This window comes from Piliocolobus tephrosceles, chromosome 8 (assembly GCF_002776525.5).
Source record: "Piliocolobus tephrosceles isolate RC106 chromosome 8, ASM277652v3, whole genome shotgun sequence".
NCBI classification, from domain to species: domain Eukaryota; kingdom Metazoa; phylum Chordata; class Mammalia; order Primates; family Cercopithecidae; genus Piliocolobus; species Piliocolobus tephrosceles.
In genome coordinates, this window is record NC_045441.1 from 110,301,195 (window position 1) to 110,323,950 (window position 22,756).

General features: G+C 40.4%; 1 protein-coding gene across 2 annotated transcripts in view; it reads right to left on the minus strand.

Moving 5' to 3' along the window:
- CTTNBP2 (cortactin binding protein 2) overlaps window positions 1–22,756 on the minus strand; it is a 164,208-nt gene that overhangs the window by 28,041 nt on the left and 113,411 nt on the right. For both annotated transcript variants that reach the window (XM_023228243.2, XM_026454312.1), the window contains exons 10-14: window positions 21,817–22,092; window positions 19,249–19,344; window positions 17,986–18,065; window positions 7,382–7,468; window positions 7,200–7,299 (exon numbers count right to left, since the gene is read on the minus strand). In XM_023228243.2, coding sequence (XP_023084011.2) covers window positions 7,200–7,299; window positions 7,382–7,468; window positions 17,986–18,065; window positions 19,249–19,344; window positions 21,817–22,092 — 639 coding nt within the window. The remainder of the gene's footprint in view (window positions 1–7,199; window positions 7,300–7,381; window positions 7,469–17,985; window positions 18,066–19,248; window positions 19,345–21,816; window positions 22,093–22,756) is intronic.

Genomic DNA, 22,756 nt, shown 5'->3' on the forward strand with positions numbered 1-22,756 from the left:
GTTAATGGAGGCAGAGAGCAGATGACCACGCACGTACTTGGGGAGGAGGTGGTGGTGATGGGTTATGCTTCAGGCTTGATGTGTTTGATGCATTCTCTCATGCCCAGCAGGCGGTGGTGGGGCATGAGGGTGAGGGCATCGAGGAAGGATCCATGCTGGAGATAAAATAAATGACTTTTCAGGCATGCTGGGGTCTCCTGGAAGGAGGCAATATGCTCATTCTCCTCGGTCCACAAGCAAAGACTGTATTGCTAATGACCTAATACCTCTCACATTCAATGGACAGTTTGTGCCCTAGACAAAAAGGGGGAAGAGTTGCTACACATAACCGCTGGGTTATCTTTCCACTTCATCTTTGTCTTGGTCTCCCACGAAGTAGCAATCAAGGGTCAAACAGCACAAGTTTCTTTGGGGAAAAGCTTTGTCTTCATTCGCTTGCCTCATCGCCTCAGTTTTTCATTAGTACCTACTTTTCCATCTGACCACTTAAGTTCAACATCCTTAGTCAAGGTGGGGCAAAGGTGAATTTTATTTTAGTTGAGAAATAGTATGTGTCTAGTTCAGGTTATTCTGCATAGTTTCAGGTCTAAAATATTAACCAGCCACAGAAGCAGGAACTCATTACAGTTTCAAGAATTACCCAGTCTCTGATCAGGGCTTATGGAGAGGTGAGAGAAGGCCACACACCCCATGTTACAGCTGCAGGGTTCTTTCTACCTATGACCAAAAAGTCAGCCATTTGAATTCCCTTTGCTTTGTGCTACTTCAAAACACTGTTTCTGAAACCAGTCTGCTCTTTTTGACCGTTTTCTTCCAACTTTATAGTCTCTCTCAGCTCTGCTCCTCTCCTGCAGGTTGGTAATTTTAACTGGACACTGTCTTTGTGAGGCTCAGGGCTACATCCCAGTTTTGTACATCCTTATATTAAAAGTCCCAGAGAGTGAATTCTGCAGCCAAACTTACCAGTTTAAAAATAATTAGCATATCGCATTTCTAAACCCAAACTGCTTTGTGTCTTAGGTGACTGACTCCAAGTCTATAATCTCCCCTTTGAGGATAGAAAACAGCCCCTCTTTTCCACGTGCCCTTAAACTCCAGCTCTGGAGGAACGATGTTCTGAGAATCCCAGTGGGAAGCACAGGACAAGTCTTTAAAGAGTCTCCAGGGATGCAGGGTCCAAGGAGGTAAACTCATTTCTGGAGACTCCAATTGTCATAGTCTCCTATTGTTATTACAGCAATCCTATCCTCATGACTTTTACAAAGGAAAGTTCCCTTGAAAAATTCAAAGTATTACTTTAAAATACCCTTCTAGTCTTTAATTTTTTTTCTGTTTTACTGTTTACAGTCACTGTAATTTTAAAAAGTATCATCTTGCTAACCCAAGTCCATACTTTATACTGAGGAGAAATTTGACCTAATTCGAATATGCATTCACAGCCTCCTTACCAAATAACAGAGTCATATGACGTGACCCTCTCTCAAGAAAGGGAATATGAGAAGGAAATGTTATTTTAAAATAAACACAAAGTAATTTATGCTAGAAAAAGTGCTGTGTCATTTTCTTTGAAATGGTCTTTTGTTCTCTATTATTTTCTTCATTGGCACCGTTTTAATCTCCATTTAAGTTTTAGAGTCTTAAAGCCAATTATTTAAAATACTTTTGCTACTCTTCATTTCTTCCTTTTTGTTCACACCCTTCTTTAACTCTTTTCTGTGACTGTTCCCTGGCTTTCTTCTACAGCGTCGTAGAGAGGAACACACAAAGCAATGTGTGCTGTGCTCAGTGGAAGACAGAACTTCAGCATTCTCACCCGGTTCAATCCATGTAGTTTAAGGCTCTCTCTTTAGAGAAAATAAGGTTAACCATCAGGAGTACATGTAGAATACCTCAGGAATCACTGTACTCTTCAGTTGTGGTACTTCTCATTTGACCACTTTAATTCCTTGGTGAAAAAAGAGAGCAGCTGGTAGATAATCCCTATATGCTCACTATTCTAAACGCTTGAGTGGAACAGCCTAAAACACTCCTTTCCTCCATCCAGATCTCTGACTTCTCTACTCTGTGGCCTCATCCATCGCCCCTTGACTGAAGGATCATTCCCTGCTGCATGCTTTCCGCACAGTGAAAGAACTGACGACACTCCTGTCGATGGATCCTTCCCTCTGGCTCGCAGGAGTTCCCCTGCACTGCTCTGAAGTCTCTGGTGTCCTTGTTGTTTCCAATTCTCCTCTATGTCTTCATCAGCCTCCAGCCCACAGCATGGGTCCTATTGAGGGGATGGCAGTGGAGGGAGAGTTGGGTTTTTAGGAGATGAGGGTGAACCGTGGCAGGGCAAGGATGAGCGGCCAGTCAACAATGTTCCTGATGTAGATTCTGAGAGCTTTAGCTTTCGTTCTGGAGCCTTGGGAGTATAACAGCAGGGAACTGTCTGAATGGTTTTGTATCCTCCAGTGAGCCCCCAGATGCCCTATGGAGGGCCCATGGAGGGAGTGAGACCAGAGGAAATACAAAAGGTCAATGATGAGGCCTCCACAATGCCTTGAACAAGAAATAATAGGTGATGGGGGAAATGGAGAGCAGGAGGAGGAGACAGAGGAAGCAGATACCACAGAGTTTAGGGACTGCCTAGATACGGGGAGCGAGGCAGACAGGAAGTGATAATGCCCACCTTGCTAACTTGGGCAACTGCAGTCAAGGTCTTAGCAGATGAACCTTGTATTTGTATCATAGTTTTATTATAAAAAGTGAAGAAAGATATTGATACTTACAAGTTACTAAGCTACATACAGAATAAAAATCCTTCTGTATGAATTTTCTTTTCTGCTTTACTGTTTACGATCATTTGCAATTTTAAAAAGTATCTGTCTTACTAACCCAATTCCATACCTTGTACTGAGGAATATTTGACCCAATTATAATATGCAGTCACAGTGTGATACGAAGGGTATAGAAGGATTTTTATTCTGTATTTGGAGAAAACATACCATTTCCTACTCTTCCTTCTTAAATCTAGAGTGTAGTTTTTTTTTGTCCTTAGTCTATTGTTCAAACACTTCATTTTTTAAAATCCAAATTATTCTTTGTGCCCAGTCATCAATGACTCCCTTATCAATGCCTGTCTCTCTGACCTTACTTCTTTCTACCTTGACTCTAAGCAAGTTCTTCTACTTGTTGCCACCTGAATTGAACTATTCTTTTTCTTTGCCTATGCTATTGCATCAGAAAATTCACCAATTCTTTCAACAAATAATTATTGACAATTTATATACAAGCTAAGAGAAGAATAAGTTAAAGTGCTAGCCTTCAAGGAGCTCATCATATAAGGTGTGTGGGACAAGGCAAAACCCCAAATAATATCCTCATTGCCTTGACATACAGTTGGGTGGGGCCCAGAAGTATAAAGTCCACTGCTGTTTACCAGAAGGAGTGAATCACAGCAGCTTCATTTGAGGTGTCCTTAAAGTATTTCAACAGAGGCTTTTTCTATAGTTTCCAGAAGGACAGAGACTGTGTCTATTTTAATCACTAGTGTATAACAGACTACTCTGCATCACACCAGTCACGTGGTAGCCATGGTGTCTGTGGGATAAGAGGCGTTTATATGTTTACTCCTTAATTCTAGTGGAAGCTGCAGTATGAGCAAAGACATACAGAGTGGAAAAGCAAAGGATATATAGGGAAGAAACATCCTATTCTGCTTGAGCATGGGTATCTATGTTAAAAGGGTCAGATCAGCAAACTGGGTGGATGAATGCCCCACAACAGAAGGCCTTGAACAGCATCGACCTGGTGCACTGGGCAATGGAGAGGGGCAGAAATGGGGAGGGGCAGAAATCACAGGGATTTTAATAAGAGGTCTGCTGGCCTGTGAAGAATGTTCAGGGAGGAGAAACAAGAGACAGAAAACTGTTTACGTAAAAGCTAGGAGTTCCAGGAAAGCGGGGCATAAAGTAAGATGGTGCTGATGGAAATGGATTTTAAAAAGCAGATTGAGCCTGACTAGCAGGATGTGACCATGGACTGTGGGACGAGGGTGAGGGGCCCACAAATGAGAGCAACTGGGGTTCCATGAGGTTCTCATTTGCTTTTAAAAATTAGAATAGTTAGCAATATTGAAAGAACAAAACCCCAAAGATTTTACATAAAAACCTGGATTTCTGGCTTCTTCCTAAAAGTCACAAGACCTGACAACATTGGACCTACAATTCTGTCAGCAACAAATAGCTGGTTCCGAGAGCTGCTGCCCCTCCTACAGATGCCGGCATGCCTCCCTCTCCCTGCAGCCCCGCCCAGCCTGCTTCACCTCTTCCTGTGGCTTGTTGTTACTAGGGGGCATTGAGGTTTTCAAGCCTGCCAGTGAAATCTGAGCTTCCAGCGTGGGAGCCAAGAGACATGGGCCACTCTCCAAACTGGGAAATTAGGAAGAGGAGCTCTTTTTAAGAAGATGCCCACCGTAGATCTAGAAATGCTGAGTTGGTCCCCTTTGCATCCTTCATGATCTTGTTTATTGCACTCCAGTTTTCTTAGCTCTCTAAGCTTAGAGCAGAATTCAGTCTGTGGTTGCTATCTACTCTCATAGCGTGAGCACCAAATACTTTAGCTTCTTACTTTGAGAAGAAGCGAGACTGAAAGTTGAAAAACTGCGGGAGACTTTTGTTAGATAACAGGGAAAAAACATATTTTGGCACTGGGGCGTTAAGGCCAGTAGTGATTAAGGTCAGGCTTAGGAGCTGGAATGCTGGGATTTGAGTTCCATTTTATATTCTTCCATGGGATCTTTGGGCAGGACACTTAACCTTTTTTCTCAAGTGTTTTCATGTTTATAAATCAGGGATGGGGTTGTATCTGCCTCAGAAAGTTGTGAGTTAATAAATGCAGTGTTTAGAATAGGGCCTACATGGTAAAACTCCATCTCTACTAAAAACACACAAAAATTTTTTTGTGTGGTGATGAGTGCCTGTAGCCCCAGCTACTTGGGAGGCTGAGGCAGGAGAATCGCTTGAACCAGGGAGGCAGAGATTGCAGTGAGATTGTGCCACTGCACTCCAGCCCTGGTGACAGAGTGAGACTCTGTCTCAAAAAAAAAAGGAATAGGGCCTACCAGAGTGAGAGCTTTAAAAATGTTAGCTATGATTAGTAACATTATCAGAAAAAACAGCTTTCTGTAGCTAACTGTCACTAATTTCTAGCCCAAGACTGGCCTGTGTAGTACAGTGATATTCAGATTCTACTGGGATTTTCCTGCCCCTAAAATGTGCTTCTAGGTTTGTGGTACCCTCAGTGCTTCCCTAAACCTGCCTCTTAATTTCATTTCTTTTTTAAAAAATTGTGGCTACATAGTAGTTGTATATATTTGTGTGTATATAAGGTGTTTTGATACAGGCATGCGGTGTGAAATAGTCACATCATGAAGAATGGGGCATATTTATCCCCTCAAGCATTTATCCTTTGTGTTACAAACAATCCAATTACATTCTTATAGTTATTTTACAATGTACAATTAAGTTATTACTGACTATAGGTACAATTGTTACTGACGATAGTCACTATCAAACAATAGGTCTCATTCATTTTCTCTATTTTTTTCAGTACTCATTCACCACCCTGACCTACCCCCCAACACCCCACACTACCCTTCCCTGCCTCTGGTAACCATCCTTCTACTCTCTATCTCCATGAATTCAATTGTTTTGATTTTCAGATCCCTCAAACAATTAAGAACCTGTGATGTTTGTCTTTCTGTGCCTGGCTTATTTCATGCAACATAATGATCTCCAGTTCCATCCGTGTTGTTGCAAATGACAGGATCTCATTCTTTTTTATGGCTGAATAGTGCTCCATTGTGTAAATATACCATATTTTCTTTATCTCTTCATCTGTTGACTTAGAAAGTGCTGGCTAGGCATGGTGGCTCACGCCTGTAATCCCACCACTTTGGGAGACCCAAGGCAGGCAGATTGTTTGGGCTCAGGAGTTCAAAACCAGCCTGAGCAACATGGCACATTCTTTCTCTACAAAAAATACACACACACACACACAAATTAGCTGGAAGTGCTGGTGCGTGCCTGTAGTCCTACCTACTCAGGAGGCTGAGGTGGAAGGTTAGCTTGTGCCCCAGAAATCGAGGCTGCAGTGAGCTGAGATCACGCCACTGCACTCTCTACCGTGGGTGACATAGTGACCCTGTCTTAAAAAAAAAGCACAGGTAATTTCTATCTTCCTAAGCCTGGTCTACATTTGCCCTGGCCACAAGATACAGAAACACCCCTCCCCAATAAAGAGATTTTGAATTTGCATTTCAACCTATCCTCCAATCTTACAACTGCTTCCTTCGCCCCTTCCACAGGGGTCTCTGTGGCTTTGAGCCCTAGGAGACTAAAGCCTGGTCCATTTCAGTTTTGTGTCAGAGTCATTAGTTATGCTATTCTACGGTATGCAATACAGGGTAATGGTAGTTCCACTTGTGATGAAGCTTGGGGTATTAGACCCTGGAGCCTAAGACTGAAAACTCATTAATAACACTACATTAATAACATTACATTAATAAACATGTTTGATCCTGGTGCTGCTACTACATAGCTGTGGCAAATTATTGGACCTTTCTGTGACCGTTTCCCCACCTTTGAAAGTAGAAATGATGATACCTACTTGCATAGGGCTTTTGTGGAGACTGAATGAGTTAATTAGTGCATGTGATGTATTTCACTAAGTGCTGGTCAATGGCACAGCAAGAGTGAGGCAGAGAAAGTGGTTGGTCCCAGGTGCAGCACTAAGAGATGTATTGGTTGTAGAGAATTTATGACTAATCACATTTACTAAAAAATTGATCTGCTGTGTATCACCACAATGCTCCAGCAATTCTAAACAGCATCAAAGATGTGATACCTAGTCCAGCTAGGGTGAACTGCTCCTACCACCTCCTCCCTTGGTATACCACTAGTGCCGGTAAGACAGTATGTTAGCAACAATTAATGATTAATAACAAAAGATAACAAAAAGAAGAAAAAAATGCAGGATGCTCAACAAATGCAATAATATGCACATGAAGATAATTTGTGCAAGTGTTTATCCCACAACTGCTGAATAACTTGTTATCTTAAATGTATCCCCAAGCAACACAGTGTATTTCCTTGTAATGGCATTACTGAAGAGCACACCTTTAGGTTATTACAGTCAATTTGCTGAAATGTTCTTACCGCTACTGATGAACAGGTCTAGCAGCTGTTCCTTGGAAAAACCAGCATCTATTTCAGCTCTCACTATTTCACAGGAGAATCCCGCAGCCATTTGTCTGTGCTGTGATAAGAAAATTGGGTGATTAGTTCTACGCACTTGTCAATTTTCAAAGAAAAGGAGATGGTATACAAGTAATCAATACCTTCAGGCAGAGTGCAAGCTGATGTACTATGTAGTCTTGCAAGCTTCCTTCTGGGCCGTGGAAAATGACATTATGATATTGCTCAACCTATTAACAAACCAAGAAGAGACCTAGGATGAAGATGCTAAGTTGGGAAGAGAAAAAAAGTGTTACACAAGTGTGGAATTCTTTTTTGATTATCCTCATACTTTCAAAAGATTAAAAACAATATTTTAGAGGTTAGTTTTTTTTCACTGGACACGTGTACTCTCATTTGAATGTGAAACATGGGCAAAGGGTACTTAGCAAGAGCTGACACTTTATAAAAAAACACATTTTTTTCCCTCTATTTTCTACAGCGAGGGTCAGCAGGGTAGCTGAGAAACACAGTTCCAAGTTCATTTTGTCCCTTCCAGAAATTCTGTAACTTTTCCTATATTATCCTTTGCAGATGTTCTTTATGTGGAATTTTGTCAATGCTTATTTAGCTGTTTAGTGGTTACAACAGTAATGTATTTCATTATGGAAATTTTGGTAAATATAAAGAAGAATAAAAAATTACTGAGTGTCAGCACCCACAGTCACCGTAAATATTTTTGTTTCCTTCCAGTTTTTTCTTCGCATAGTGGCTGTGTGTGTGTGTGTGTGTGTGTGTGTGTGTGTGTGTGTATGTTTAAAAGATGGGTACGTGAGTGTAATCTTTTTATAGCTGTTATATATCAGAGAATGTCTTTGTGTTGACTTCTTAGGTAAAAGATGTTTTGATGAGTATAAAACTCAGATCAACTTTATATATTATTCCATTCTGGAATTGAGTGTTTTAAAGAAATCTAGGTAGAGATGGATCACATTTGCTTTGTCAAAAAGAAATTCTCCTGCCTGGATGCTTATGGATTTTTTTTTTAACCTTCATCCTCGTGTATAAGGATACCTCGCCTGAGAACATGGAGATTCAGCAAGCACTTGGATGGAAAGACACTTATCATCTACACAGGGCAAAGGCAGCGATGTCTTGAGAAAAATGTGGAGAGGAAAGTCAGCCTCCCACTTCTGTGATTTGAGGGCGGACACCCCTGCCCCCGCCCAGCACACAGGCTTGGGAGAAGCTTTCTTAATGGAAAGCAGGTCTTGCAGCAAGGTCTTGCAGGAAAGGACTTGGACAGGTGAGGCTCTAACCTAACTGATACAACTGATAGTGCTCACATGTGAAGATTGAGCCACCCAGACTTAATGGGAGTTTTGAGTTTGTTCTCTCTATAATCTAGTACAGGACAATGTAAGAACGTGTGTGTATATCTCTGTGTTGTCTCTCTCTTGTACTCTGATGAGGTTGTCCCTTTGAGATCACAGGAAAAGGCCCATCCTTTATGGTAGCTGGGATGGACTTCTGTGAAGATAGTAAATATGCCCCAGTCCATCATTACAGGGAGGCAGATTGTGGGATATAAAAGGAAGGCTTGAAGAAAAGCTCTTAGCGTAAGAGATGAGGTAACTTTTTCCTTACCCAGGGCCTTTAAGACTTGAGTTTTGGGCAGGCTGTGGTGGCTCATGCCTTTTATCCCAGCACTTTAGGAGGCCAAGGAGGGCAGATCACTTGAGGTCAGAAGTTCGAGACTAGCCTGGCAAATATGGTGAAACCCCATCTCCACTAAAAATAAAAAAATTAGCCAGTTGTGGTGATAGGCGCCTGTAATACCAGCTACTTGGGAGGCTGAGGCAAGAGAATCGCTTGAACCTGGGTGGTGGAGGTTGCAGTGAGCCAAGATCGTGCCACTGTACCCCAGTCTGGGCAACAGAGCGAGACTCTGTCTCAAGGAAAAAAAAAAAAAAAGACATGAGGTTTAGATTCTAAAGAGACTAAGGAAAGTTGGTGAGCACTTCTGGGAAGTGGAGGAAAGCCAGGCATGACCACCAGGAGTCAGACCACGAGCTAAGGGGGCAGTGATCCTGTAAGGGTCTCCTTGATGTTGGGCTTGGGACTGGGTTTTAGGCTCTGAAAGACAGCATGTCTGGTAGCCTCCAGTAATATTCTCTGAGTTGGAATACTATTCAATTATTAGTATGCCTTCAATAAAAGGCTTAGGGTAGAGGTGCAGGCAAGGACCAAACCTGGAGCAGGAACTTCCCCAGAGACACAGGAAAGAATACCCGAGAAAGTGCTGCTGAGGTTCTGCCTCTAGGCAGTAAGGCAATGGGGCCACAAGTCTGCAGGGGTACATTATTATTAAATAATAAATAATTACTGAAGAATAATATGTTTTCATTTATACTTATGAGATGGGGAAGCCTGGGCAATATACAGATTGTACTTGTCATTAAAAAATGTTGCCCAGATATGTCTAGTTACAGCCTCTTTCTCCCAATCTTAAATGGAACATGGTAAGTCCTTTTGATATGCATAGTCAGAACTTTTTTGGATTAGGAAATTTTCCCCCAATTTTTTCGTAATTTCTTCTCTTCTAGTTCTCTTTATAATGAACACCTATAATGCTTAAGTTCTCTGTTTTCTGCGAGTATGTCATCTTACCTCACCGTTATAGCTCTGTCCTCTTTGCATTGAGAGCTCCTCAAGTTAGTCTTGCACAACACGCAAAAGAATATTCACGATCTCACTTCTGTTCTCTACAGTCAAGTGCAACTTTATGCCATTGCATTTTCAATTGTTCTTATAGTTCCTTACCTCATCCATCTCCTAAACTTTTCCTTGTAATCTAAGCCCAGACTCTACTATGACTTTCCTGCTCTGCTTTCACAGTCTACCACCTTGCATTCTGTAGATAAAGAACATAATTTTCCCAACTTTTTCTGTTTTTCCTAGTTGCTGTGGTCAAAATGTTTGTGTTGCTTCCCCTGGTCCCAAATCATATGTTGAAATTCTAACCCCCAAGGTGATCGTATTAGGAGTTGGGGTTGTGAGGAGGGATTAGTGCCCTTATAAATGAGGCTAAGGGGAACCCCTCGCCCCTTCCACCACTTGAGGATTGAGTGAGAAGGTGCCATCTATGAACTAGGAAACAGGCCCTCACCAGACACTGAATCTACTGGCACCCTGATCTTGAACTTTCCATACCCTGGACTGTGAGAAATACATTTCTGTTGTTTATAAGCCACCCAGTCTATGATATTTTGTTTCAGCAGCCTGAATGGACTAAGACACTAGAAAATAATTTTAAGGGTGTTTTCTTCCCTGAGTTTGCAGACTGAAAACTGATCTGCAGTATTCTTCCATAGGTATACGGTTATTTTGTTATTATTTGTTTATGTGCTATGAAACCAGAGGAAGAATTTTGCAGGAAAGCAGGATGTGTGGACCACCACTGGCTTCACTCACTGTCCACAAATTGGGTGGCTGAATCTCCTTCTTGGGTCAGTGGGTGGATGAAAACTTGGTGTCTGCAATTGCTGGTTAAACTCCTGGGTCTAGCAATGGCTGCAGTGGAAGGAACTCCTGCTGTCCAACACAGCAGATAATGCATGAGGATAAACCACAGTCCCAGGAAGCACCACAGCCCAGCAGCTTCTGTCCCCATCCCTGCTGAGTGCTTATGGAGAATCTACCTCCTAGGATGTAGCACAGTTTCACTAATCCCCACCAACTTTTTGTCCAGGTATTTCTAGGACCCGCAGTCTTCAGACGGATGCGGAAAGGCCTCCTGGGAGTGGAGGAGAATATCATAGTGCTGCAAAAAGCAGAGACTATGCAGTAAAGGATAAATGCCCAATTTTGTAACTGGTATAAATCTTTTTTTTTTTTTTTAACCACCAGGAAGATGGTAGGGGAATGATGATAATGATTTCCTGCCTAATTTCAGGTAGGCCTCACATAAGTGGGCCTAATACTCTATTACTCTTAACGAGAGTAGAAAATGCTTCCAGATTCTTGCTGAAGACAGACCTCAGTTCTATTTTTTTGTGACTGTGAGGTTTTGCCAATTTTCAAAAGTACTTTAGTGGGAAATTGTGTATTACGTACACAATTTGCTAGCCAGGTGCAATTTTAAACCAGAGCTCTTGAGCTTTCTAAATTAATCCCAAATTGCTATGATTTACTGGGTAGAATTTATTTTTCAGAAGTCGTGGATTGTTTCACACCAGTGAATCAGGATACCAAGTTTTAAGATTTACTGAAAATAAACAGGCTAAAGATTTTCAAGATTTACCCCTGAGATTTTTCAACTAGCATGGCTATTTAATCTTGTCTCACTTCTGAAAACAAGAGTGCTCTATTCATTATGGCCACCCTGTCAAACTGCCTATACTTTCTTAAGATTGATTTTGGAATCAAATAACATAAAGGGACCCAGTTTCATAAAGGAGCTGTCTTTAGTTTCAACACTTCATTTGTTCTCAGACTGTAGGTTTTAGGAAACGCATGCAGGAAACATTCAATTTAAAATTTCATTGAAAAGGCCATTCACTAGAAGTAAGCCCTTTGCATTTATATAGTCTAAAGTCCTTCACGGGATAAAGTAGAAATATAAATAAGTAAGTGAATTAGGTAGGTAAAGAGAAAAACAAATGGATATACTTCCAGATCATTCATACATTTTAATGCATGCACTTCATTAGTAGGTTTCTCTTCATTTCAGGTATTACCAATTTTTTGTAAATGGTATTCTGTTATCTCATCAAATGATACAGTCGCATTGGTTACCATTTAAATTCTGAACAACAACAAAAATCGTTCAATTACTGGGAACCTGTTACTCTGTCAGAACTGGGGCGAACATGCAAAGCTTTGCTAAGACTTTACATATTGTTTTGAAGTTATATTATCTTTCTCCAAATATCAAAATCTTGGGTATAATGAATATATATACTCCATGCTTCCAGCAGAGGGCTCTAAAGATAAATACACAGGCAGATTTTTTGGGGAAAGAGGGGTATAAATATTCTAATTGTATTGAAAGGAGATCTGTTCTTTGAACAAGATCAAACAAAACTTTTAAAATTACAGTCTTAATTGCGGTTACCAGAATTATCCGCTAAGTGCACATTTATAGTGTGGCATTTCTGCTTATTGGTAAAGGGACACTGGCCTCATTATCACAATTGGTACCAATCCCTTTTATTCTTGTGTCTTCACAGACTATTCAGGAAGCTCATCACATGTCAATTAGTGCTTTGTGAGCCAAACAGATTCTGGATTAAATGGAAACAAGTGACCTCAACAATAGACCATGCATCTCTATTTTTTTCCCTCCACAATGCTTTCCTGCAGAATGGGGTTTACCAGAAGAGCTGTGATCTCCACTACTGTTGATGTGGCACCTGTAATGTGTTTGCAGAGCTGTGGAATTTAAAGCAATAAATCCTAAGTTTTGTTTGGAGTTTCACTTGTCATACATAGTCCGAGGAAAAGAAGCTTCTGTCCAGAGACAGTTCCAGGCCAGCTTGTGCTGACTAAACAGAAAAGAAAAATAAAAGGGCACTATAGAGCCAGTAAAATTGGGATCGTTGAAATCACATGCTCTATAGCTACAAATTTCATTCCACCCACATCTGACACCTGATTTTAAATAACTGATTTACTTGTGACTTTAGAGCCACTGATGACACAATTACGGTCTATTCATTAACATAAAATTTCCTCAAACAATATTGGTACATCCAGCATTTGGAATACAAAAAACTGGAATTCTTCATAGTAGAGAGCATTTTAATCATTTGCTGAAGTCCCTTTTAAAGAATAGGTATAAGAGTAGTAGGAATCTAAGAGAAATTACAGTTCACATACACAGCAGACTTGGTTACTAACTTTAAATATAGACAGGTCCCCATTTATTGATACAGACATAATAATTTGGGTATTACAGCTATTTTAAAAACATAAAACTATAAGATGGAACTTTTAGACATAACTGCTCCCTTGTCAGCCAGCTCTGGAATTCATGAAGTTTTTCTGCTTTAGACCTTTTCTGGGCAGACACTTACTGCCCAGGATCCTCTTCCACTATTGCCGTGGAAGCCAAATGTTCCACTGGTGGTAGAGGCACCTCTTCCTCGTATCAGGCAACCGGCTGCTTCCCACTTCCACTAGGACCTCACCCAGGCTTGCTCCTCCCTTCCCTGAGAAAGATCAGGCTAGAGCTGGCCCTCTGCTACCAGGGTTGTGGGATGTCTTAGACACATAACCATCACTTACAACCTTATTTTTATGGGAAAGTAGCAAATTTATTTTGGGAATGGATGGAGAATAACTAGGCTCTCCTAATGATGCTTCTCAATGACTGGCACGGCACATTTTGGAGTGAATGAAAAACAGGTAGAAGAATCTGTCAAGGATCCCATCCAGGACATTCAGAGTCTTAATTTTAAAGGAGCACTCAGATCAAGATGATCGAACTCCAACATTTTTTCTAATGTAATAATGATTCATAGTCACTGAATTATTATAATACGAGGTTTCAAATAACCTAACAAAAAATTGCAACTGGTTAAGAGAAATGTTTAAGTTAATGCAAAAATTTCAACAATTACGATAAATTACTAGTGATTCAAAACTCAATTGGGTTGAATATTTCCTCTATTAAATCAAGGGTGGAGATTTAAAATGTACTTGTATTATTTTTAACAATAAAAGTATTTAAAAATAACATCATTTTAAAAAATAGAAACAGAAACAGAATCCTGATTTAAAGTCTTCATTATATGTGGTTTTCTGCATAAGGGTTTTAACACATGCATTTTAGATATTTGCATAAATAGTAACTACTGGTACTGCAATGCTTAATCAATAGGCTAATAACCTAGGCTAATAAACTATGATTACATGCATGAGTAGGCAGAAAGGCTAGTTTCAACTCCGTGGGTCTCACCATTTAATTGCTGGAGACGCTGGGTAAATTACTTTGAGTCTTTGTTTATTTACTTGTAAAATGTAACTTGTATGGGATATCTATCTCACAGAAAGATTAAATGAGATTATCCATATATTTAGAACAGAGGTTGGTGTATAATAAATGCTCAAAAAAAAGTTAACTATTCAAAAGCAACTATCATCAGAGTGAACAGACAACCTACAGGACGGGATAACATTTTTGCAATCTATCCATCTGACAAAGGTCTCATATCCAGAGTCTACAAGGAATTTAAACAAATTTACAAGAAAACAAACAAACTCATTAAAAAGTGGGCAAAGGACATGAATAGACAATTCTCAAAAGGACATTCATGTGGCCAACAAACACATGAAAAAAAGCTCAACATCACTGATCATTAGAGAAATGCAAATCAAAACCACAATGAGATACCATCTCACACCAGTCACAATGGTGGTTATTAAAAAGTCCAGAGGCAACAGATGCTGGCAAGGTTGTGGAAAAAAAGGAACAATTTTACGTTGTAGGTGGAAGTGTAAATTAGTCCAACCACTGTGGGAGACAGTGTCATGAATCCTCATTTCTTTTTAGAGGCAGAAATATCATTTGACCCAGCAATCCCATTACTGGGTATACACCCAAAGGAATATAAATCATTCTATTATAAAGATACATGCATACATATGTTCGCTACAGGACTATGGATAATAGCAAAGGCATGGAATCAATCTAAATGCCCATCAATGATAGACTGGATAAGGAAAATGTGGTACATATACACCAAGGAATACTAAGCAACGATAGAAAGGAATGAGATCATGTTCTTTGCAGGGACATGAATGGAGCTGGAAGCCAAAATCCTCTGCAAACTAATGCAGCAACAGAAAACCAAACACTCCATGTTTTCACTTATAAGTGGGAGCTGAATGATGAGAACACATGAACACATGGTGGAGTGGGAGGAACAACACATACTGGGGCCTGTCACAGTGGGGGTTGGAGGGAGGGAGAGCATCAGGAAGAATCGCTAATTGATGCTGGGCTTAATATCCAGGTGATAGGATGATCTGTGCAGCAAATCACCATCGCACATGTTTATTTAATAAACCTGCACAAGTACCCCGGAACATAAGATAAAAGTTGAAGGTAAACAAAGTCAACTATTACTACATTTGTATATTTACTGTACAGATTTCCAACAATTCAACACACATCAATGTGCCTGTAGCTATTTGTGGAACTGGGATGCTATGCCATTCTCTGGCTCAAATTTCCCCAGTGGCTTCCTATCCACTTGGAGTAAAATTAAATTTTTTTGCCATATTCCTGCATGATCTAGTTTCTGATCATTTCCCAGACTTCACTGTCAACCTAGATACATTTGTATCTGTGGTTCCCTGGACCTCAAACACCCTCCACAAGGTGACTCCCTTCACTTCATTTGTTTTTCAGTCCAAACATCACTATAGTAAGATCTTTCCTGATAACTCCATCTAAAAATAGTGCTTTCTGCCTCCCCTTCCACCCACTCTTTATCTCCTTGTCTGCTTTATTTTACCTCACACTTGTGTTAGTGCTGGTCATCACATTACATATGCATTTATTCATTTGATTTTTTTTTTAAATCTGCCTTCCTTACCACTAGAAGGCAAAATCTATAAGGCCAGGGAATGTGTCTTATACATAGCTCTATCCTCAGTTTCTAAAACATTACCTGCATTTAAGAGGCTCTCAATAAACAGCTGTGAAACAATTGAAATAACAGGACACAAAAATGCATAACACAGGGCCTATGCTCTTAAGGGGCTTATAATTGTTTATGGAAGAGAAAACATTCACAACCATTATGATATATTGTTGTCTCAGTCACTTTAAATTTTGCAGTGACTGCCGAAATAAGTGATACATTTTTATTGTATTCATTCAAGAGTTAATCGTTGGATTAAAAAAGCCTTTTATGTACACTCACTGAACTCAGAATAGAATTAACAACAGGGTTTGTCTCTGATTTGCTGTTAACTGGTAGTAAAACTATGTCTTATGTATAAGGGAGCACACATATAAGTGTACTTGGAATATTTTACATATAATGTGACTAGCAGACATTTCATTTTCCAGATTTGCTAGTCAACACTAATTTGCAGTTATGTTTTATCATCTTAATGGATGAAGGAAAAGCCCTGGGTCAGAACCTTGCCTTGTATGGAGAAGCTGAGAATGGGGAAGGGGAGAGGAGGGAGTGGTTCTACCAGCTGATTCTACTGAGAGCCTGAGGCTAACATTCCTGAAAACCAGTTGATCATACCCTTCCACCTTCATGTAAGCCAAGTAATGATATAGATCTCCTTCCTATCACAGGCATACTTTGATGCTTTTAGGAAGGGGGACAAAGAGTAAAGCAAAGAAGTCAAAGTATCAGATTCAGGAGAATCCACCTTTTCTACATGGTGAGGCTCTGAATGTTTCTCTGCTACTGGGGCTGCTGGTACAGCCACAGTTAATCCTAACTTTGAGCCTGGCTAGATGATCAATGGAATGGTTTTGAATACTTCTTTTCATAAGGAGTGAAAACAAAGGCATCAATTCACAGTCTACGGAAACAACTTTTGTCAAGGGTCATAGTTTCAACTCATTTATTTAAAAAGGTCATCTAAATTAAGGCAGCAGGCAAAATTATTTTTTGATGTTTTATACCAGTAGTATTAGTTTTAGATAGATCTCATACACATCAGAGACTTGCACAATTCTGGCTTCATCACTTATTAGATGCATGACTCTGAGCATTTTACCTCTCTCTGTTCAGTTTCCCCATGTATAAAATGGATGAAATTATCTCACAGGGATGTTTTGAAGGATAAATAAAATAAATCATAACGGCACTTGGCATATTGCATGGCATGTAATAAGTATGTAATGAATGCAAAGCACTACATTTATCCATTTTACATTTATAATTTGCTACTTTCTTTTAATGATCATATTCTTCTTCTTCCTTTTAGTAACAGACCACCTGGTTTTAGGTGGGTGCACGATTGCCCAGCAAAAGGTTCCACTTCCCAGCTAGGCAGCGACAGGTGTCTTAAGTTCTGTTGAATGGGATGTGGGCAGAAATGACACGTGCAATTCCCCTGAAAGGAAAGGCTTGCCCTCCAGGCTGTCTCCTTCCAGCTAGGAAGTGGGAGTGGGAGTGGGAGTGGTGACTACCTTTGATCAAGCAACACAAACAACATCCCAGGGAAGAGTGGAGCAGGGAGAAAGGGTGCTGAGATCCTGGGGAGGTCACCCTGCCACTTCTCCCTCCCCAGGCCTCTCACCTGCTGGGACTTACATGTTTGAGAAAAATAAACTTCTATCCCGTTTAAGCTGTAATTATTTGGTTTCTGTTAAAGTGGCCAAATTAACCGTCTCACTAATGCTAGCATCTTTACTCAATTTTAAGTCGTAAAAGTTTATAGTAAGACATCTTAATACTTGTGGTCATTCCCTTCCATAGTGATCATCATTTACTTGACATCAATCAAGTCCTTGTTAAAGGAAGACAACCTGCTCCTGCCCAAATTATAACACTTCACAGGTCACAGGTGGCCTCTGGATCCAGGCAATAGATACCCGGATGACAGTGACAGACATCCAGACTATGTAATTGGCAGCCTGCCAGAGAGGGGGCTGGTGGGAAAGGTAATGGTGTCAGAGCACAGGGTGGGTTTGGAGGGCTTGCACTCCTTTAAACATAAAAATGGGCCACCCAGTTTTCCAGTGGCAGGGACGGGAAACACAGGCCTCGACCCAGCAGTGTCCACCTACCAGCCTGAGGTAGTTCTGCATCATCTGGAGAGGGATCATGGAGGCATAAGTCACACTACTGAGGCAGCCTTCTTGAGGACCTGTAGGAAAGGACAAAGAAGAAAAATGGGCATTCCTTTATTAAATATAAATGATCAAAATACAACAGAATCTATCATAAAAGAGAAGTGTGTTTTTTGACTTACGTAGGCAGAGCTGACATTTGGCCAGGAGGCACCAATGTGCCTTTCTGTTGTGAAAATATTGTCACACTTTGTTCTGGCTGATAAACTGCCACTGCTCCTGACCTCCCAAGAGCTCCCAGCTGCTCCTTCCCCCGCCCCCTGGGATGCCCGCCTACCTCCCAGCAACCACAGCCAGGGCCTCCAGATCCCAGTCCCAACACTGTGCCCAGTATCTGCTGATTGCTGGGCTCAATGTTTTACAGTTCATAAGTAAAAGTTATCATAGATCATTGCAATCTCAGAAAGCTTTGGCCTTGGCCTGCATTAGGTCCATTGGCAATACTCCGTCACCCCTCCCCCCAAGTTCTGCCATTCTCTCAATACATTGTTTGGGCCTAAAGCAATTTTCTGGGGTGGCCTCACACTTTTCTTTAAACTTCAGTACGTCCAGTTCAAGTAATAAAATAAATATTTATTAGTTAAGATTGAATTTTCAGACTCCATTCCCAAGTATGGAAAATACATGATGAAATCCATAGCTGTTTAGCATCAAGGGCTGAGAAACTGAGTGTTCCTATACCACGTAGCAGTAGCATGACCTGAGGCAAGAATATCAATCTCTCAGAGCCTGAATTTCCTTGGATATAAAATAAGGATAAGCAGAAATGCGTACCTCATTGGGTTATGAGAAATAAATGATTTGACACTTATGCTATAAACAACAGGGTCTAGCACATAGTAGGTGCCCACTAAACATTAGCCTGTACCATTATAAGCATTATTAAGCACAATACAGTCTCTGTCATTCTCTTATCAGCATGCCAGTTTGGCCTCTGGTTTATTTCCAATGAGTGATGCAATCAGAATGACAGGAATCAATGATCCAGACAGACATCACCATGGGTGTCAAGAACATAGCTTTTGAATTTTCCTCCCCTTAATCAAACATTTCAAAAAACATCTAATTACCTAGTGGGGGAAGTCACATGTGCGTGGCTAGAAGACATGGGATGAAACGTGAAGATTTAAGAACTGGTGCTCTGAGGCAGCCATGAAGCAAACACTCTTTAAACGTTCCCTTAGTTAGGGACATCCTTACCTGACAAAAGCACAGTGATGTGCTCTGCCTTATTCTTCCTCATAAAGTCCCACGGGGACTGCGTGAAGCTCTGACCCACTGACCATGGCACATTTCCTAGTTCCAAAAAATGAAATAAAATGTCAAGGGCAGCTTATGAGTGATTTTTCTCACAAGCGTAAAACATATGCTCTCCTCTGTGAGAACCCTAACGAATCTAGAGCTTACATTGTCAAAGGCACATATGGAACACATACAGGGCCACACAAGGGGTTAGCTCCGTAATGAAATTCTTGTTGAAGGTTGAAAGGAAGGCTTTCAACCTACAGACTTCTCCAAAGCAGCCCATAGGAGGGATTCAGGGAGAGATCTAGAAAGCAAATATATCCACTCAAGTATTTCTAGGGTTAAGCTCTTAAGAACAAAGCTGACCATAATCTAAAACTGTTTCAGGGTTCTTCCAATGCTTGTTGCTCAAAGCTTAAGCACTTTGGATGAGATATGAGATCATTTATGATCTGGTCCCTGATCCCCTTTCCAGCAAATTTTTAGATTCCAGAAAAAAAAAAAGTAGATAATTTCAGGTGCTCAGAATAAGGCAGGCTTTCTCCCATTGCGGGCCCTCTGCTCACTCTTGTTCTGAAAGGGTGCCACTCCACAGGTATCTTCCCTAGGGGGTGATTGGTAATACGTATTTGTTTTCATCTCTAACTTCCACAGATCCATTCCTAAATATCTACTCTCAGCATGCCTCCAATATACATGTACACCCACCTGTAATTCTGCTTATCTGCTGACCTGAAGTTCCTTTCATGTAGCTTAGGTTATGAATCCAGCAAACTCACTTACATACATACAATAATAACACTAATAATTACCAATTATGAAGTGGTTACAGCAAGGCACTAAATTAAGCCCTTTATCCACAAAACTCAATGATTTTTGGATGTGAAATGCTACTAGGGTGCTCAATACCTCTGAGACAAGCACGAACACTGCAATACTCAATCAAGCCTTAGCATGCACTGCTCACAGAGGCAAACTTATCTGTTGGCAGTGAACATCCATCTGCCTTTGTCAGTTTCCACATTAGCTGAACAAAGGCTGATGGAGGACCATTTCCTTCAATACACAGTTGTACTGACTTTGTTTATCAGACCCCGGGCCAGAACCATATTTTGAGTAATACCTCATGTGTGGACAAAATGTGTTCCTAAGAACTGAATCATCTCTTAACGCAATTTTAAGTACATTATAACAATTCTATAATAATCTTTTTTTTTAAAGAGGGTCTCACTTTGTGGCTCAGGCTGGAGTGCAGTGGCTGCATGATAGCTCACTGCTGCCTCAAACTCCTGGGTTCAAGGGATCTTCCCACCTTAGTCTCCAAGTAGCTGGGACTATAGGTGCATGTGACCGCACCCAGCTAATTTAAACAAATTGTTTTGTAAATATGAGGTCTCACTATGTTGCCCATGCTGGTCTTGAACCCTTGGGCTCAAGTGATCCTTCTGCCTCATCCTTCCAAAGCACTGGGATTACAGGTATAAGCCACCATGCCTAGTCAATAATAGTAATTTTAATGATCATACCAAAGATCCATAAAATCAAGCTGTCATGAATACTCTTCTCTAAAAACTAGTAACATGTTTTGAAAGTAAATAAACACATATGGGTAAACAGAATACAACACTTTCTGATATAATAATCTGACAGATAAATAGCAACGGTAAAAAGCCCACCTTTCCCTCAACCTTGGACCATTCTTTTCCAGTATGGTGCTGTTGAAAGTATACAAGCTTTTCTATCAGACAGAATATGATTTGAATCCTGTCTGCTTTGCTCACTGGTTCTGTGCCCTCAAGCAAGTCATCTTGTACAGAGTTATCTGTAAAATGACACCATTGAAAGGACCATTTATAAAGCACCCAACACAGTCCTTGCAAAGGAGCAGGTTCCCCATAGATGGTAGTTCTCCTGGACCAAGAAGAAAGGAACTAATCAGGGACAACTAATATTTACAGAGAACTTACTATACTCAGCAGAAAGCAAATCTCCTAAGTTCTTTGGAATCTGTTTTGTGCTGTCTATCAAATTGAAATAACCAATTATCACCCTGATTCATCCCATGTGGGAGCACTGAATATATCTTTATTAAAGTGCTTCTTTCAAGTCTAGACTTCATCAGAAAACCTGTCCTGGAGGTAAGGTACTAATGCACTATAGTGCTCCTGGGTCAACCCGAGAACAAATTTTGAGCTGTGTTCATTACTTGTGCAAAAGCAAGCAGCTGTGGGGTGTTTAGTTTCTTGCGTTTATCTAGAACAGCGAGTGCAATCACAAAGCCTCATCAAGGGCTTTCATGTTTTTTGCTCTTTCAGTATTATTTGAGGTATAAAAGCATTTTTATATTAACAGGCAACATTACATAATGGCTACATTGTGAATACTCAAGTTTTTCATCACCGGCAGCTGCCACAATAAGCTTTGAATGTGCTTAATCAATGAACTAAGAATCAGGTTATGAAACCCATAAACACAAATAAACCCAGAAATTTCACTTTTTCTTCGTCATAGGACTGCTGATACCTAGCGTGATGGATCGTATGCTTCTTGCACTGAGGCCGATGTTGGAATCGGTGGTGTTATTGCAAGTCACGTCTTCCAGACTCCACCATCCATCAGAAGAGATTGCCTGGAAATGATTTGTCAGAGCTTGACTCACTGCTTTTGAAAAATCATCCCATGATGTCTGTTTGCGGATATTTAAAGCACATATTGTGTTTTCGCATTCCAAGTCATCAGAACCATAGTCGCTTGGTTCAATCTCACCCACTGAAATCCTTAAGGGTATTTTAAGAGCATCTGGTAGAAGAGTAAAAGAATTAGGAGTTAAAAAAATCTAGACAGAAAAAAAATGCAAAACTATTATATAAAATAAGCAGATACAAACATTTAAAAATACAAGCCAAAGGATAGCTATTTTATTCCATTAAATAACATTATATTGAACGTTCTTACACCAGAGTAAACTTTTGTCTCCCAATCTCTTCAGTTTCTTTGGAAGCATGCTGCATGAACTGTCTCTTTCCTTGCATCTTTGGCTTTTTCTATTTCATTAACTCTTTCCCATCAGCAAGACTGTCAAGTTTTAAAAAAAAAATCTGAAAGAACTATAACCCTCCCTTGACCCTGAGTTCTCTATATTCTCCTTTCCTTCATAGATAATGTCATGGATGAGGCAGGCTGTAGTTGGACAGGTTGGGATGCTTAGGATAGTAACTGAGAACCTTGGGTTGGGCCCCAGGGTTAGGGTCAGCCTCCTATAGCTGTGTGTTCTTGTAAATTGCCTTGATCTCTCTGTACCCCAATTTCTTCCATAAAATGGAGGGAATGTACATCGAGTTGGTATGAAGAATAAATGAACTTACTTTTGTAATAGATTTTATATATTCGTATATGGTAAATACCAGTAAGTATTTGATAAATGGTTAACAGGGTAGTAGGAATGAACTTCTGAAAAGCTCTT